The sequence below is a fragment of the Melitaea cinxia genome, chromosome 7, assembly GCF_905220565.1.
Source record: "Melitaea cinxia chromosome 7, ilMelCinx1.1, whole genome shotgun sequence".
NCBI lineage: Eukaryota > Metazoa > Arthropoda > Insecta > Lepidoptera > Nymphalidae > Melitaea > Melitaea cinxia.
This window is the reverse complement of record NC_059400.1, coordinates 3,565,860-3,585,498: the sequence shown is the minus strand read 5'-3', so window position 1 is coordinate 3,585,498 and position 19,639 is coordinate 3,565,860. Positions and strand designations below refer to the sequence as shown.

At 31.9% G+C, this 19,639-nt stretch overlaps 1 protein-coding gene across 1 annotated transcript; it reads right to left on the bottom strand.

Moving 5' to 3' along the window:
* Nucleotides 1–4,727: 4,727 nt before the first annotated feature.
* Nucleotides 4,728–12,564, bottom strand: LOC123655101. The gene is made up of 6 exons (XM_045590939.1): nt 12,404–12,564; nt 9,210–9,255; nt 8,953–9,092; nt 6,551–6,640; nt 5,191–5,297; nt 4,728–4,955 (listed from the first exon to the last, which is right to left on the bottom strand). The coding sequence occupies exons 1-6, from the start codon at nt 12,428–12,430 to the stop codon at nt 4,748–4,750; spliced, it is 618 nt and encodes a 205-aa protein (XP_045446895.1). The 5' UTR covers nt 12,431–12,564; the 3' UTR covers nt 4,728–4,747.
* Between the last annotated feature and the right edge of the window lie 7,075 nt (nt 12,565–19,639).

Genomic DNA, 19,639 nt, shown 5'->3' with positions numbered 1-19,639 from the left:
GTCCTTGTGGGTTACCCCACCGTGCCTCAGAGCACCCGTTAAGCCGTCCTTCCCATCATTTCATCATCATCATTTCAGCCTATTGCAGTCCACTGCTGGACATAGGCCTCCACAAGTTCGCGCCAAAAATAGCGTCCTTCCCGGTTATCACAAATACCTGATAGCGATGGTTACTCATAGTAGGGTACATTTCCACCAATCCGCAGTGGAGCATCGTGATCGAATAAATCCAATTTCCAATCCTTCTCCTACGTGGAGAAAGTGGCCTATGTCCAGCAGTGAGGTGATACAGTTTGAATATATGTATAACTAGCGACCCGCTCCGGCTTCGCACGGGTATAAAATATAATTATAGCCTATGTCATTCACTGAAAAAATGATTAAAATCGATCCAGTAGTTTTGATTTATTCATTACTGCCCGTTGCCCGCACGCGTTAACTTAGAGTAAAAGCCGGCCGGAACCGCCGCAAACGCTACGTACCGCGATTTTTAAATCTGTAATATCTTCGAAAATATTCATTTAAATCATATGCTGTAAAGGGCCATATAGATCTATATTAAATAAAAAATACATTTAAGGTATTTAATTGGATAAGGATTAATGCTGTATTGGTTAAAATCGCTTCGAAAATTAGCCATTATTTGTCGTAAAAAGTAAATGACAAAAAAATGTTATTGTGGGATATCCATAAGAGATAGGTATATACCATCGCGGAGTTTTTTGTAGACCTTTTCAATTTGTACAATACTTAGTACATTATTTTGATAAATCTCGTAGGGTTCAGCCTGCGTTTGCAATTTAAGCGAAAAAAAAAATAATTATTTACGACATAACATTAGAAAACTCAAAAATAAAAGTATTTCTCCACTATTTAATGGATGTTACTATACATATAAACCTTCCTCTTGAATCAATCTATCTATTAAAAAGAACCGCAACAAAATCTGTTGCGTAGTTTTAAAGATTTAAGCGTACATACATGTGCAGGGACAGAAAAAGCGACTTTGTTTTATACTATGTAGTGATAAGCAAGTTGCAAAAACATTATAAGAGATTAACGTATAAAAAACACAACTCGTAGTCGTAATATAATGCCAACAACTGGTAAAATTTAATTACATTTTTATTAAAACTGAAACTCAATGTTACAATAAGATCAACGAACACTAGACCAAAAAAATAGCTCAAATAATAGAAATAAATTTCATAATGTCGACTTCGTATTGTTTAATTTTAGAATACATCTCTTTCTACTTGACTAAGTGATGCAGGTATATGGAATATGCTCTGTAAATTTATTGCCAATTATTGTCTATATTTAGAACAGTGGGCAAACGTCTGACACACAGCGTACCTTCTTTTTGCTCTACTCTGTCAGGACACAAGGTATCGTTTTATCTCTAGATCTATCATTAGAATTGAAAATAACTGACATGAGTACAGTATAGAGTTAATAAGTATCAACTTTTTTTATGAGTTCCTTCTGTCGTAATGTACGGCATGAGATATTTTCGAACAGTTAATGATGTTTTAATACTAATCCTAAGTTTCAAATTATCCTGTAACCGGAATGATATACGTATTGATCTCTATATTTGATTTTTTTTGGCACTTCACTGCATTGATGTTAATTAGCGTTAAGCGAACTATAACGTCAATAATGGGGTTATGATTACGTACAAAGCAGGTAACTTGTCATCGCTGCTGACGGTCGTGTGGCTGAAAATGATGTCATACGTATCAAATTAATATGTCTATTTAAACATGTTATAGAATAATTAAGTAATAATAACAATTGAAGGTTTTTAAAATATTCAGAATATTCTTGCTGATTTTTCTCTCTCCTAAATATTCCGAATCTTCGAATTGATAATATTAAGTTGCTGAAGCTTCGCATTATCCATAATTAGTTTATTAGACTAAAAAAATTATATTTGTCAAATGACTATGCAAAGGTGATTTTTGACCAACTTCAAAAAAGTAGGAGGTTCTCATTTTGATTGTATTTTTTATGTGTGTTGCAGAACTTTTGACTTGGTGGACTCATTACAATTATTTCTTTCTTTTAATCAAAAAATTGTGCGTGTCGTGTGAATACTTTTTGAGTTATCGCTAATGATCCGTATTTACTTGAATGTTTTTACGTCGACCTACTTTATATTATACCATATTACTTTTTATTCCATGAATAAATTTCGATAGTTCTTATTTCAATCGAAATTTGATACTTGTCATGTGGTCCCAATTAAATTTGATCGAGATTTTCTGAGTAATTTTTCAGTTACTTATCTCTAATAATGCGTGTTTACTTGACTATTTATTCGTACGTACCTACGTTGTATTACTGGTACAACGTTGTATTATTGTTTAAGTTTGAAAGCTCCTTAATGTAATTTTTGGTTTTAAGCACGTTAGACCTTTGGCAATACTTCTATCGAAATTCTGATGCCACGTTGGCGTAACGGTCACAGCACAGGTGTTTGGCTGTTGCGCTGGCACTGGGTTTTTGATCTAGAATATCTCGTGGCTCAGTCATACTACGTTAGACTATTTGTTACAGATTGAGATGAAATTGGAATAGATATTGATATGAAGACCATCTATGATATAAAAATGGCGTATTGCTAATGTAATTTAAACATCAGGAAGGTGAGACAGTACTTCATTCCGGAACAGCTTCTAAATTTGTATCAAGCGCCAGTTCGATCACGCATGGAGTACTGCTCTCATCTTTGGGATGGATCAGCCAAGTACCAGCTGGAACTTCTTGAGCAAATTGAGAGACGAGCCAGGAAGCTCATCGGTGATGATGCACTGGTCGCCGCAAAGCTGCAAAGCTTGCATCATCGGCGTAGGGTGGCCGGCCTGTCGGTTTTTTTTTTCGGATACACTTCGAAGAGTGTGCGCAGGAACTCCATAACCCGATTCCCCCCTCTCCCTTCCATCATCGTACAACCAGACGCTCTGCATTACGCCACCCTTATATGGTTGACATTCTCCCTATACGCACTAAGCGATTCGCTAGTAAATTCATCTTTTCCATCCATTCTTTGGCCGTAAGGATCAAGATCCGTACGGCCAAAGAATGGAACTCTCTACCAGCGTCGGTTTTTCCGGAAAATTATAACCTGGGGATCTTTAAGTCGCGAGTGAATAGGTTGCTTCTAGGTAAGCGTGCTCCATCTTAGACCGCATTTTCACTTATCATCAGGTGAAATAGTGGTCAAACGCAAGCCTATCATTATATAAAAAAAAGTATTCAAAATCAAAAAAATCCAAAAAGGGTAAAGGTTAAAATTAAGGGTAAGTAAAGGATTTCTAGTTGAGTTACATTCTTGATACTTTTAAAATCCTGAATTTTATTGGCTGTGAAATCTTTGTATTTTGTCCAAATGTTAGTACAATTCAATCTACTCATCTTAACTAGTGTTACTTATTTAACAATTTAACTATCCAAAATTATTTTCTTTTAAACGAAATATTTATTTAACTTGGTTAAATAAAAAAGTACGCATAAATTGATCGGGGAAACGAACCTTTTGTCTTTATGTAAAACTGGCAAGTTACTTAAAATGGAATAAAATATAAATAAAGATAAAAATTAACAACAAAATTATTATTGTAAAGATAATTTATTCAATTTATTTTATTTGACTAGCGAATAGCATGCAAAATACAAAACAAAAAAGTTATACAAAGTACAACTATTCAATAAAAATAAAATTGTATATTAAATTTAAAAAAAATGTTTTTTTCATTCGATTTAACATACAAATTAAATTTATAATACTTTTTCTGTTACAATTTAAATTTATAACTTATAATGACTTATAAATCTTAAACCTACTTAATACATAAATAATTTTACAACTAACTTAGCACATAATCTTAACAATTCATAAAAATACCAAAAGCTTTATATGACAAATGTTTTCAACAAACTAATAGACGGGTTGCCTGTTGATATGTGATAACCAAGAATAATACTTGCTACATTAGAAGAGCCACAAGTGCAATACCAGCAAGTCTAATTAAATGTCACAAAACGAAAAGGAAACGAGTTTTTAATAAACTATATGTATTATGAAATGTAAATACAAAATCAACAAGAAACGCAGTTAGAATAATTAAATTTTAAAAAAGTGTAATACTACATAAGCCTACACTCGACCTTTACTCAAGTGCCTACAGTTCGGCTTTACCACACATAATATTTTAAATTAATCATAATTTACACGTAGTAAAAACATTGTTATATTTATAAAGCTATGTAAACTATTGACTCATCTTAGTACTATTAGTTTTAATTAGTATGAGTAATCACAAAAACTGCGAAAGAGTTTAATTCTAAATAAATAGTTAAGTCGATATAATTAGTACAATAAAATATCACTTGCTTTCTTTTATTTATTTTAGACTTATAAAAAAAAACTTATTTAATACTATATAAATACTATTATTTATAAAATAAATTAGAACTTATATTACAGAACTGCCCTAATAGTTATAAATAAAAAAGAACTAAAACTCATTGAAGGTAAGTTGTATCACTAAAATATTTTACTTAAATATTTAAATATACTAAAAAACAAATGTATTTTTCGTGAAAAGTATAAACAGTAAGAATTTTGCTTTTAAAGTTCGAATAACATAAAAGCAAATACTAAAATGCCCAAAAAACTCAAAATCCAAATAATAAATTTGGTTAAATAAGCCTCTCTGAAGTCCGTCTAAAATATTATTATTTACTTCTTAGATATACCAAATCTAGTCATAAAGTCAACTTTAGGCTTGTAATGGCAAGAGCAGCACACTGGCAACTCAGCCTTAATCGTCTCAATTTCGTTATCTCCCTTAGCCACCAACACCTCCCACACGTTAGTTTTCTGTTTGCAGTACGTTACGAAGTCATCGTTAGGTGTAAAGATGTTAAAACACGGCGCATCTATTTTCCTATAAAAAGAAAAAAAAATTGAATACATATACTACCTCGTTTGAAACGTGGTCACCGTTTTGTTATTGAAATGCTTTTATTTTCTTAAGAATAACAAAAACTCCTTTTCCAGCCATTTCCTTTTATCAAAATTATTTTCACCTTGTATTTTGATAACTATCAACTAAAGCCTTATCATCGGTTTCTATTACAATTTTTATCTAAAAAAAAAGTAAAAACAAAATGGTTACTTACGTGCATCTCTCGAGACGTACGCGTTGAATGTAATCTTTCTCAGGAACTTGAACGACAGTCCTCCACGGTGCATTGATATTCTCTCTGACTTTATATAGAGGCTCGTACTAAAGGCAAAAAAATTTGTTATTATTACATGAATTATTCTGTTCTAAAGAATATAATTACCACGAATACAAAATATCTGAAAAAAAAATACATTTTGGTATTTTTTTCTGACATAATATCTAACATCCAAACGATAATAAAATTTGTGTAGAACTTTTTTATTTTTAATTTAAACAACAATAAAATTTGTATAAAACTACTTATTTATCAGTGTAGAATTATCGAAATTGATATTTAATCCAACGAACAAAAGACGATCTGTTTTAATATTTTTAAGCCTATATGTTTTGAGGAGTAATGTAGAAATAAATTTTTCTATATTTGAATTCTGTTTGAGCGAGGCTACAAGGCAAATTAAAGCTAATAACTTAATTATGTCTTTTATATACTGTCAAGATGATACAAGTGAAACTTTTGAAAATATCTAGTTATGTGGTATTTAAAACTAATATTGTTCACGTAACCACAGACATACGCAAAATATATAACAATTTCGTTGTAAAGAAAAACCTGCTCGTGACCTTGAAAACAATAATTTCCGTATCGCGTTTATCTGCATTGTTTCTTACGACAGATATATGTATAATTATATATAACGCGTGAAATATTAAACATTTATAATAGTAGACAGCCGTTACACCAAAAGGTAAAATAAAACAGAAATCCCAATAATCGATGACTAATCAAAAGGTTGAAAATGTTCCACTTGACAATAACAATTCAAGTTTTTTTACCATTTTCTAAATAAGCTATTACCTGAAAGTTCATTAACTAAATAAATTGTTGAATTTTTCATCTCCTTACACTGTAATGAGTTTCTTGTCAAAAACTAAACATTATCGTAATTTATAGAATGAACTCAAATCATACCAGCTTCATTTACATCTATTTAAAATATTATCATAATTTAAATTGTCACAAACAAACCGGCCGTAAGAAATAATATCGTAACATCAAACCAAATTAAGCATAAACTTTAATAGTAATGAAATCCCAAAAATTAATTAGTATAAAATTTCAGTTTCCTAAAATAAGCTCCTGGGGGGAGGGGGGTCTGCAAGGCATTTACAATGCTTGTGGTGTTGCAGGTGTCTATAAGCTACGGTAAACGCTTACCATCAGGTAAGTCTTAGACTTGTTTGCCGACCCAGTTGTATAAAAAGATAAAAAAATAAATTCGGATTGTTTTAACGTACTAACGTGATGGATCTGAATATAAGTTATTTTGAAAATCTAAAAAAAAAATACTTACTGTAACCTCACTGTCACAGTTATCAGATTCATCAGGACTACCTTGTCGGTTATCGAGATCAACTATCATCGTTGGTTGAGGAACACGTTTCTGCAAAAATATACCAAAATTATCATCTTTGACCAAAATCACCCCTTACAGCAACTATAATACCAATTCATAGTAACATAAAATCAAAATCAAAATAAAAAATAGCTTTGTTCAAATAGGATCCAAGAGTACTTTCGAATCGTCATTTTACAAATTAAAACTTTAAAAATAAATTATTATTTTTTTAAAACTGAAGCTACCACCGATTCGGATTGTAGATTCTGCAGAGAAGAATCGGCAAGAAACTACGCAGTTACTCTTTTGAAAATTATATATAAACTGTGTTTTAGTACAAAATGAGAAACATGTTGTATGAAATACAGCGTCACTAAGTCCATACATCTTTATCAACTATGTAATCCTGCACCGAGTAATAAGCTTTATCCATTTTTTTTTTAATAAAAACTTTTAAATTTATGTTGAGACAATTCCAAATTCCATTTGCCTTTTACCTCTAATTTGACAAATTATTAAATTTAAAATGCCATTAATAACATATATACGTTTATGAATACTCATAGCAGTATGCTGTTATTTTTTTATACTAATATTTAGCCGACCACTAAAAGGTTACAATAAGAACGTAGATATATGTTGATCGCTTATTTTTAATATTATATCCCACTAAATGAGTTCAATGAGATAATGATGCTTGGTATATATATTTTAAAATATGTTTATATATTATATAATAGCAACTAGCTGTGCCCGCGGCTTCGCCCGCGTTGAAATTAGTGTGTCACAAAGTTTTCCCGGCAAACTTCCAGTGAAACTCATCAGAATCGGCTTAGCCGTTCCGTAAACCTTCCTCTTGCTAGTGGTGGAGCCTTCTCTCCAATGGTGAAACCGCATGAAAATGCGTTCTGTAGATTTTGCGCGAATCGATTACATACACTTTTGGGGACTTTGTTTTATAATACACTAATTGTTGCCCGCGACTACGTCCGCGTGGTTATGAAGATATGCATTACTATTAAGATGTTTAACGCAAATTATTTTTTTATTTCAGTCACTTGAAATGCTTATCAAACTGAGTAACTTTTTAAAAGCCACAATTTTTAGTATAATTTAATATTTAGTTATTTTTATAAAACCTCTATACACCACCTTTTTAGTTTTATTTTCAGGCTGCAGTATAAATAACCTATCAGGCGAACTTATAGCTGCTGTATATGTTTCATACAAACTATCAACCCCAATTAAACCCCCTTAGCGGTGAAATATCGTAAAATCCGTTTTTAACCAACGTCTGCTAACTATAATCTACCTCCCCGCCAAATTTTATCTTTGTCCAACCTAGATGGATAGACCATCTAGCGGTTTTTGAGTTCACGTGATGAGTGAGTTAGTGAACTTTCTTTTTAATATGTATAGATTACAATGTATTATTTGGACACCTCCTCACCATCTATAGAGGATATATTTTAAATTTCAAGTCTCTTACTTCAAAAACACAATACTTTCATACAAACTTCCGACCCCCGTTTTATCCTCTTAGGGTAGAGTTTCGTGAAATCCGTTCTTAGCGGATGTCTACGACCTATAAGGAACCTACCTGCCAAATGTCAAGTTTGTATCTGTTATAGTTTCGGAGATTTCGTGATGAGTGAGTCAACCTACCATCCCCCGTTTTAACTCTAAAAGGGAGTTGATTTCTAAAGAAACATTATTTGGACACCTTCTCATCATCTATAAGGCATACATTTTAAATTTCAAGTCTCTTACTTAAAAAACATGGGACTTTCACACAAACTTCCAACCACCGTTTTACCCCCATAGGGGTCGAATTTCGTAAAATCCGTTCTTAACGGATGTCTACGCCCTATAAAGACCCTTCCTGCCAAATTTCAAGTTTATAGGTGTCATAGTTTCGGAGATTTCGTGATGAATGAGTCAACCTACCATCCCCCGTTTTAACCCCAAAAGGTAGTTGATTTCTAAAGATACATTATTTGGACACCTTCTCATCATCTATAGAGCATCGATTTTAAATTTCAAGTCTCTTAGTTCAAAAATATAGGACTTTCATACAAACTTGCAACCCCCGTTTTACCCCCTTAGGGGTCGAGTTTCGTAAAATCCGTTCTTAGCGGATGTCTACGTCCTATAAGGAGCCTACCTGCCAAATTTTAAGTTTGTAGGTGATATAGTTTCGGAGATTTCGTGATGAGTGAGTGACCTTTCGCTTTTATATATATTATAGATTATAGATATATATTATAGATAACATCAATAGCTTGCAATTTTGAGCACTTAATAGATTGACCTTCTCGACGGACATAGATATTTGTGAATCGCTGAGCAGTACTTACATAATCTTTAAACATGGTTTTAAATTTTTCTTCTGGATAGTCTTTAGGTTTGATAGTGCAGTATGTAAGGCCCTTGCAACGCTCAGGGACTTCATTATCGACTCTGGGTTCTGGGTATACAACACGAGCTTGCTGCGAGGCTGCAATGAATAAAAGGAAAGCTTTACAATTTTTATGTTTCAATTTGTTAATATAAATATTGAATTAATACTCTGTGGTATTAAAAAAAATATCTATTTCTTTTTAATGCTACTTACGGTGTGTTACGGCCGCATAGGTAACGTGCAGGCTGTTAGCACTGATCTGTGAACAAAACAATTAAATTTTAGTATGGAATAACATTTCAAAACTACGTTAAATATAGTCATTGTCCTTGTCGTGTTAATTGAATAATTTAAGTTATAAATTATTTAAATTACAAAACTTAGAGGTCAATAGTTTTTAAAAAATGAACAAATTAATTGTATTGTTTAGTATTATTGTTTAGTTTACGTTTTGATGGTATTGTATTGAGAAATGGCACGTATGTGGATTTATTTATCCAAAGTGCATGCAATGATGCATGCATGCAATTGCATGATGCAATTCATAATTATCTATGTTACTAATCACGAGAAAATATCATTAAATACGATATAACATATATAATGTTTCTTTACTTTTTTGGCTTACGTTAAAAATTGTTACTGTTAATTTTTTATTACGTTTCTGACTTCAATGTTACACGTACAAGTATATCATTTATATTTTATAGATTGTGTATATTTTGCTGTACATGTGTGTATTTGTCCGTCACAGTTGATTAACTGTGACAATCTAATTAATCTTTCTGCCTCGGTTGATCTGACAGTGAATCTTAATTTTCTAAAGAGTCTATCTTTGTAGTATTCATAAATTATGTTTATAATATTACATCAAGATACATATAAATTAATGTTTATCAAACGCGAAGGTCTTTTGAAGGAAATATAATTAAAAACCTATGTAATATCAGATGAGTAACGATCGTGATCAATTATGCCCATAAATACTTCAAATAAATCATTTGTTAATATACATAATTTAATATACATAACTGTGATTTCATTTCTAGTTTGATTCAAAAGTATACGATAATTTTTTTTTCAATTATGTTATTATTTATAGTAATAAACACTGTATTAAAACGAGATAAACGATAAAGTTTTAGCTCTAGTTTCACAAATTTAAAATTTAATATTTCTTTATAATTTCATTGTACCGGATATGTAATAAAATCTAGAATAATTTACAGTAACCATTGAGCCAAAAACCAAATAGTTGAATGATTTATTTTAAGTATTTTAACAAAATAATAATTGATTCACGCTATATTCGAGCGTCATAGTACTCATATACATTTTTCAATATAGCTATATCAATTAAGGAATTTATTAATAATTTTTACCTGTACAATTATACCCATTTCAAAATTTGACAACGTATCGTCTGAAAACCGAATTAGAAAACGGTCAAGGCTATACACACATAAAGAGTTATATAAAATGTTTACATCTGAATATGTATTTAATTTTCTGTATATGTTTACTATGTGTACCAATTTTATATAGCGATTATCAGATTAAGTAGTAAATATGTTAACATTGGCAACCCTAAAGTAGTTACATAGAAAGTTAGGTTGAAAAAATCGTTTATATTCCTTGGAATCTACTTTCAATTCTGTTTGCTTTCAATTAACTATTTAAACTAAATCAGCCTGTACAAATTTACTAATTACATACTTTCGATCGGTAAATACAATTTTCTTGTTAAGCAATTAAAGCGAAAAATAAAAGTTTTATTGTTAGTTAAATATAACTTACTTATAATACAATATAAATAAAAGATTTAAAATGTTTGATAAAAATACTTATCCTCTAGTACGCGTTTAAATGAGAGATACGCCTGTTTTCTATTTGAACTTAATATCCTCTTATAGTCTTTCACAAGTTGTTATGCTTGGTAGAATACTAAAATACTCAATTACAAGTTAATAGAGGAGGGATCATACAAATTCACTTTCTATTGTAACTTTTAACTTGACTGCTAGAGTACTTTCTAGCTTTCCATATATTGAGTTTCCCTGCATTGGTATTCCCTATACTAATAAAATTAAAACTAACAAAAAAGTATTGTGTTATTTATAAAGTAGCTGATACCTAAAAGATTCTACGAATATATAATATATTATAAATATGAAATTTCGTGAATTTGGATATTTGTTACTCTATCACGAAAATAATACCGAGTCGATTTGAGTGAAAATCGGTACGTAGATAGTTGGATATCAGGAATTAAATACAGGATACTTTTTTATCCCATCGTTCCTAAGGGATAGGAAGTTATGCGGGTGAAGCCGCGGATTGCAGTAAGTACAAACAGACAGAGAAACAATATCAAAATCTTCATTATACAAAAAAAAATGGTAAATCAATTTATTGCACACATAATTAGACAAATTTCAATTAAGATTATGCGAATTAGTATTATTAAAGAAAAGTGAAAACTACATGCGATACCGCCATTATTCAATTTCAAGATTTCTCTTTTAAGCGCTCAAATAATCTACATATGTAAAATGTACAAGTAATTTATGTAATGAATAACTATTTAATAACCAAATTATGTGGTAAATATTATTGCTATGTCAAATTTGAAATTTGAAGTGTAATTTAAAATTCAATATATTTGTCCCGATACTAAATCCGATACTTCCTTAAGTCTTTTAAATTCACTAGACCAGGAAGTACATCAAAATATATGATGTAGTTATATTTACGAGTTATGTGTCAACATGTATGAAAATACTCGTTATACACATCGTTTATTTAGTAGTGTTATAATAAATAAAAGGTGAACAGGTATTAAATTATAATAAAGTTTACCAGGATAAAAGACCCATTTATTAACTTCAAGTTTGAACCGGCCAATATTTTATAATCCATATATGAATACGTGAACCAAAACTTTGTACCCGTTTTTACGAAAATTGTGCGGACGGAGGATTATGAAATTTTGCACACTTATAGTTTATATAAAGAAGGAGTGTAGAATGCCATGTTTTTTTACTATACATAAAAATACATTAAATCAATAAAAAAAAAACATTACACAAAGTACCATGTATTTGACACACACACGTATATATACTCTTTTTTATTCTTTAGATGCCTTTGACAACAGAACCTTAATAATTTTCAAACTTACAATTTAAATTAATTATATTCAAATTTCGACAGCTAGACGACCACTAGTTGAATTAAAAGAGTACAAAATATTTATCTATTTGGTACATCTAGGTAGTTTAGAATCATATATTTAATATATAGATAAAACTTCTGAATATAAAGAATTCAGTAACAGACCAAAGTAAAACATTTTTGTGAAAAATGGAAAAAGATTAGTTCTAATCTAAAGTAAAAGTAAAACTTACAATGAAAACGAAAGCCAACACGAACATTTTCAGAGTTTTTTGTATTCACTAAATATGTGTAAAGTAAAAGGTAATGAACTCCTTCACACTTAAACTCGTTGTGACTAAACGTGCGACCGGCACCGGCTTATAAAACTAACTGGCACAGTGGTACCGGTAAATGAGAGATTGCTTCGTTGTGCGTGCGTAGGACAAGAGATAATCCTTTTAGACGTACGTTACGCTTTAAAAACGCTCGGCGGAAAAAACGGCCGCTTTTCTACCGCTACTGGAGGTTAGTTTGCAATAAACTAATCTATTCAAATAGCTAGTAAATTTCGACGGTATTTGCTGACACTATCTCCGACCCTCCCCAGAAGCAGTGGGTGCATTACCTACCACAGAAACACTTACTACTTGAGAGCATGGCAAATTTTAAGTGAGATATTTCCTGCCTCCTATTGAATTTAAATTAAAATCATATTAAAATATAAAATAGATGCCGTATGGTGTCGGCCGAATAGAATAGCACCACCCCCTTTCTTGTCGTAAAAGGCGACCGAGGGATAAACCTAGCTCAAAATCATGAAGGTCCTGGAGAAGTAAAACTTCGTTTGAAACTTGGAATGGGGTCTCCGTCAAACATTCGTGGCATAGCTCAAAAATGCGAAAGACTCCTGCAGCCGGATTGGTTCCACTCGTCGTTCCTGTGGGCCTAGCCAGTGAGGTCGAGAGGGTGACACAGAGCTTAGGCAACTCTGCGTTTTCCTGAAGAGTGTCTTGGGCGAAACAATGTCTATCTGACACTATCTAAATCGTCTCAATAGATGGACTTAGGTCAATGATTAAAATCGAAACAGTTAGTGTTGTTGATTGTTTGTTACAACTTAATGAAGTTAGCGATAAAGAGTTCTAATACATCCTTATTTTTATATCGTCTCAGCTCGTGATATATTCTAATTTTAAGTTCACATCACCATCGCATTATTTTATAGTAAATACTAGCTGTGGCCGCGGCTTCGCCCGCGTTGAAATCAGTGTGTCACAAAGTTTTCCCGGTAAACTTCCAGTGAAACTCTCATCAAAATCGGTTTAGCCGTTCCGTAAACCTTCCTCTTGCCAATGGTGGAGCCCTCTCTCCAATGGTGAAACCGCATGAAAATCCGTTCAGTAGATTTTGAGGGAATCGATCACATACACTTTTTGGGACTTAGTTTTATAATACACCAACTGTTGCCCTCGACTACGTCCGCGTGGTTATGAAGATATGCATTACTATTAAGATGTTTAACGCAAATTATTTTTTTAATTCAGTCACTTGAAATGCTTATCAAACTGAGTAACTTTTTAAAATGCACAATTTAGTATAATTTAATGGTTATTTTTATAAAACCTCTCTATACACCACATTTTTAGTTTTATTTTCAGGCTGTATATGTTTCATACAAACTATCAACCCCAATCAAACCCCCTTAGCGGTGGAATATCGTAAAATCCGTTCTTAGCGGACGTCTGTTAACTATAATCTACCTCCCTGCCAAATTTTATCTTTGTCCAACCTGGATGGATAGACCATCCAGCGTTTTTTGAGTTCTCGTGATGAGTGAGTTAGTGACCTTTCTCTTTTATATATATAGATTACGATGCATTATTTGAACACCTCGTCACCATCTATAGAGCATATATTTTAAATTTCAAGTCTCTTACTTCAAAAACATATGACTTTCATACAAACTTCCGACCCCCATTTTATCCCCTTAGGGTTCTATTTTCATAAAATCAGTTCTTAGCGGATGTCTACGTCCTATCAAGAACCTACCTGCCAAATTTCAACTTTGTAGCTGTTATAGTTTCGGAGGTTTCGTGATGAGTGAGTCAACCTACCATCCCCCGTTTCAACTCCAAAAGAGAGTTGATTTCTAAAGATACATTATTTGGACACCTTCTCATCATCTATAAGGCATACATTAAAAAAACACTCTAGGGGTAGGGCAGATTAAGACCACGTGGACAGTGGGGTGCTCCGATTCGGTTTTGGGTATTTTTCGAATTTCTATACCTATATTCTAAACGCAATGTTACTAATTTTATTAAAATATTATGTTTGACGCGTTACTTTGTTTAAGTGTCTATTTCTCAGTCCTTAAAGGGCAGTTCGTATCGTATTTTGATCTTGCAATAAAGATCGTTTTTACGTAAATTTGTTCGAAAATAACGCGTGATAGTCGCAGAATGGAGCATGAGTACACTTCCCGCAGCACCGGAATTAAGGTAGAGTCAGAAATAACAAAAATTTTACCTCCCAAAAATTAATCTACCTGTGATGTACATCATAGCCCAAACTTCCAACCCCCGTTTTAATCCCCTTAGGGGTCGCGTTTCGTAAAATCAGTTCTTAGCAGATGTCTACGCCCTATAAGGAACCTACCTGCTAAACATTATTTGGACACCTTCTCACTATCTAAAGAGCGAACATTTTAAATTTTAAGTCTCTTACTTCAAAAAATAGGACTTTCATACAAACTTCCAACCCCCGTTTTATCCCCTTAGGAGTTGAGTTTCATAAAATCTGTTCTTAGCGGATATTTACGCCCTATAAGGAACCTACCTGCTAAATTTCAGGTTTGTAGCTGTTATAGTTCCGGAGATTTCGTGATGAGTGAATCAATCTACCATCCCCCGTTTTAACCCCAAAAGGGAGTTGATTTCTAAAGTTACATTATTTGGACATCTTCTCACCATCTATAAAGTATAGATTTTAAATTTCAAGTCTCTTCCTTCAAAATCATAGGACTTTCATGAAAACTTCCAACCCCCGCTTTACCCCTTTAGGGATCGAATTTTGTGAAATCCGTTCTTAGCGGATCTCTACGCCCTATAAGAAGCCTTCTTGCCAAATTTCAAGTTTGTAGGTGTTATAGTTTCAGAAATTCCGTGATGAGTGTGTCAACCTAACATCCCCCGTTTTAACCCCAAAAGGGAGTTGATTTCTAAAGATACATTATTTGGACACCTTCTCATTATCTATAGAGCATACATTTTAAATTTCAAGTCTCTTACTTTAAAAACATAGGACTTTCATACAAACTTGCAACCCCCGTTTTACCCCCTTAGGGGTCGAGTTTCGTAAAATCCGTTCTTAGCGGATGTCTACGTCCTATAAGGAGCCTATATGCTAAATTTCAAGTTTTTAGGTGTTATAGTTTCGGAGATTTCGTGATGAGTGAGTGACCTTTCGCTTTTATATATATTATTATAGAATATAAAATATATATTATAGATTATAGATTAAAAAGATCAGCATACTATTTTTAAAGATATAGTTTTCTGTCAAAACAGGTAGAATGTGACGTGAAAATTATCTGGAGACAGGAAAACCCACTTAGGGAAACAGGTACACTGTCATTGTTACGTACCATCACAAAACAGGATAATCGTAACACTTGCATAACATTTGAAATATAATGTAATAGCATTATCCTCGGAAACTCCGGTGTACGGTGAGTAATTGAAAGAAAAAACTGTTTTGATAAATCTTCGTCGTAACTGAGCAGGCCCTTATTATTTCATTTGTATTCAATGTTTGTTTTGCAGATATATCCTATTTCTACAATATTTCCGTATAAAATAATATATTCTTTTTTCAAAAAAAAAAAAAAAATTTACTGCCCTAAGGCTGTATGAGAATTGCTGATTAACGAGATATTTGGAGCAAACTTGGTGAAGACTATGTACAGCAGGGGCAAGAATAGGCAATACAGAGCGAGATAGACCGTTTAATTGTTAACTTCACAACAAACTCTTCAACATCTATTTAAACCATAAAAATTAAAGATGGTAAACAAGTATCCATGTCTTTCAAGTGCTAAGCGGATATCTTAACCTATGGATATCTGCAACACGAGGACCATTACAAACGTATTTGACTCCCAACCCCACTTAAGAGTTCAGGCTACATTACTATACTAGTAAGACAAACCTACTTCTGAACAGCTTTATATGTTTATGATCTTTGATCTCTACGTTGAAGTTCTATCTTAATCATGCCGATCTTAAATTTCCAGCCAGATATTTTTTGCTGTGCCTTATAAGATTACTTATAGTTTTATTACGTCTACACTTTAAATATTTTTTATTGCAACTAAAGATAGATATAGCTTAAAGATAATTGGCTGTTTGTTTTTATAGCGAAATCACTAAACTTGATATTTTGATTGATTGAGACATATGTAATAATAAACTTGATACAACACGCAAGACCGTTTTGGACTCGTACATGAATTTTGTATCGTCAAGTTCAAAACCTAATTAAAACAGGATTATTTATACAATTTGTATTAAGTGTAACTTGTCGATTTAGTTAAGGTTTTTTTTATCTACGTAAGATTGCCGGTGTAGGCTGGATGAGGATTGCGGAAAACCGAGATGTCTGGCGCGAAATGAGGAGGCCTATGTCCAGCAGTGGACTGCAATAGGCTGAACTGACTGACTGACTGACTGATTTTTTTATTTGAATACTAATACAATTACTAACCTACTTAAAACAGACTAAAACCAAATTACTTCTAAGCCCATGAGTTATATCTGTGAAGTGAAGTGTGAGTGAAGTAAGTGTGAAATAAGGAAGCCAGAGCTCCTAGGGAGCCGTTTTAGGTGTATTGTTTGGTGTTGGAAAAGTCTATAGGCTGCAGTTTCCATCAGGTGAACAGTACTTAGTTACTACCAAAATGAGTAACCTTATTTGCGTATTATGTATTTGCGTAGATTTCTCGACAACCCGCATTAGAGCAGCGTGGTGGATTAAGCTCTGATCCTTCTCCTACATTGGGAAAGAGGCCCATGCCAAGCAATGGGATATTAGAGGTTGAAGTTCTCCCTCTCTCTCGGCTATGTTTTCATAACAAAGCTGGCGCGCATTTAAGTAATATATTATGTAATCTATGCTATCTAAAAATTTCACAACGTTACATATAATTATTGTTAAAGTTGTGACAAATACTGGGGATTTTGAGCTCTGCAATGAGATTGACTCATAACTAATTTAATTTATTTGATACAAATTTTGTATGTAAACTTCCCACTGGTTGATCTTTTATGATTAATACTTTCGGCACTCGAACACGACTAGTATGTGACCTAGACTAAACTTTTTTTGTTCATTATTTTCAGGACAGTGTCAATACGAAAAAAAAAAATAACTATATATTTATAAAACAATATAAGGTGGTACAAAGTCCATAGGGTTATCTAGTGTAGCAAAAAAAAAGACAGAAATACACAGGTATAATCAAAGTGTATTAGAAATAACGGTAATATAAAAAGGTGTAAAAATTAAAATAGGAATTTAAATTGGCTTAAAAATAGTACTTAATCAGAATAATTTGCTTATCTAGATCTCCATATTTATACCTACCTACTGTATTTTGAATTCTAATACTAATCGTTCGGTCTTTTCATTAGTTGTGACAAAGGTTCATATATTTTATCATTTACAATTAATTTGTAAGTTATACTATTAGTTTGTTATGTCAGCAATAGTATTTAATGATTAAATATTTCATATTGGACAGTAATTCAGAGAGCGAAAAATAATTACTAGTTTAATAAAAATATATAATCTTATATATAAAATTCTCGTATCACAATGTTAGTTATCATACTCCTCCGAAACGGCTGGACCGATTTTTATAAAATTTTGTTGGCATATCGGGTAGGCCTAAGAATCGGCTAACATCCATATTTTCATAACTCTAAGTCATAAGGGGTCTAATAACAAATTTGCAAAACAACGTTTGTGGGGTCAGCTAGTATATGTATTTAGATTTTAAATTAATGAAACTTCATCAAATGTCTTATTCCGTTTATGTGCGTACAATAAGGGGGGGAGTTATAAGGGAGGCTTAAGGGGGTTAATAATATACAATTATGGCAAAACAACGTTTGCGGGGTCTGCTAGTATATATATATATATATATATATATATATATATATATATATAATTTGAGGAAACTAACCATAACCATATTTTACAAAAAAAAATTCTACGAAACAAAACAATAGCAGTTCGCACAGATGGCACAATATTCATTAGAACAGTGAATCATGAATTTTGTTAATGAATAAATTACATAATGACTTGCAATTAATCGTTTAACTAAATTACCAATCAACTTTATCATATAGGTACATTTAATACCGGTGAAAATATTAAAAAAAAACATAGTTACCTATATCTATATTAACTATAAAATAAATTTATCAGTTAGTAGTGGACAAAGTCTGAAAGAAAGATAAAGTCGAAATTCGCAAAAATATTATTTTATCTATCCTGAATTTTTTTATTTACTAACAAAATAAGAGCATATGTTTGTTTCAAACACTGATGTCATATGTTATAAAATATTTATTAAGTGCCATGTAAATGTCAAATTTTTAGTAAATAGAAGAAAATTAACCAGAAGAAACAGTAAGAAATCATAGAATTATCTTCGATCTAAACTTCAATCTAATTGTACTCAAAGCTAGCGTACGTACCCATTATTATATATAATTAATCTAAAAACATTTTGTAATATCTTACCGTGACGTTAAAAATATAAAAGAAACTTTTCCCCGACCTAATATTAAACTTATAAATGAATCATTGTGACTAAAATATCAGAAACACTAATTTAAGGAAGGTAAAACAACGTAAAGTAAGGTACAAAAGTACGTAAGGTATAAAACGCGGACGAATTACAAAAATATTACAAAAGAGTACCTTAATTTAAATTGCATTAATAGCTTAAGATTTTGATAGTATTTTTGTGTTTTGTTTGTTGCGTTTTGTTGAAACTATATATATAATAGTTTTATAATAATTACATAATATTGATTGTATAACAAAGCAGTAGACATTCAAAAAATTAATTTGGGTTTCAGATATTAAACTCTGAGTAGTTTTTAAATATAAGTATACGACTAGTCTTGTAGCTTTGTTGGCCCCGCCTTTCACACCAGGATTATGGGCTAAATTCCCAGCTCAAGTCTAAATTTAATGTTTATATGTCCTTTATAAGTAACTATACTATGGTTCAATATCAGTATCGACCTGCACCACGGGCATTAAGTCCTGCTACTTAAGATCAGAAGATCGTGCGTATATACCTTTATTACACAACTTATTTTTAAAAGGTTCACAGAAACTAATCCATGAATTTTTACATACAAATTAATGTTAATACGACAGTATCCAAGACATACAACTTAAATATTGAT

Bases quoted from the DNA above. Each gene is read 5' to 3' on its own strand.
- LOC123655101 (XM_045590939.1), bottom strand. From the start codon at position 12,430: ATGTTCGTGTTGGCTTTCGTTTTCATT. The intron at 9,093-9,209 runs GTAAGTAGCATT...TATTCATTGCAG, and splicing joins CTATGCGGCCGTAACACACC to CCTCGCAGCAAGCTCGTGTT. The intron at 6,641-8,952 runs GTAAGTACTGCT...ATATTTTTGCAG, and splicing joins AAACCATGTTTAAAGATTAT to AAACGTGTTCCTCAACCAAC.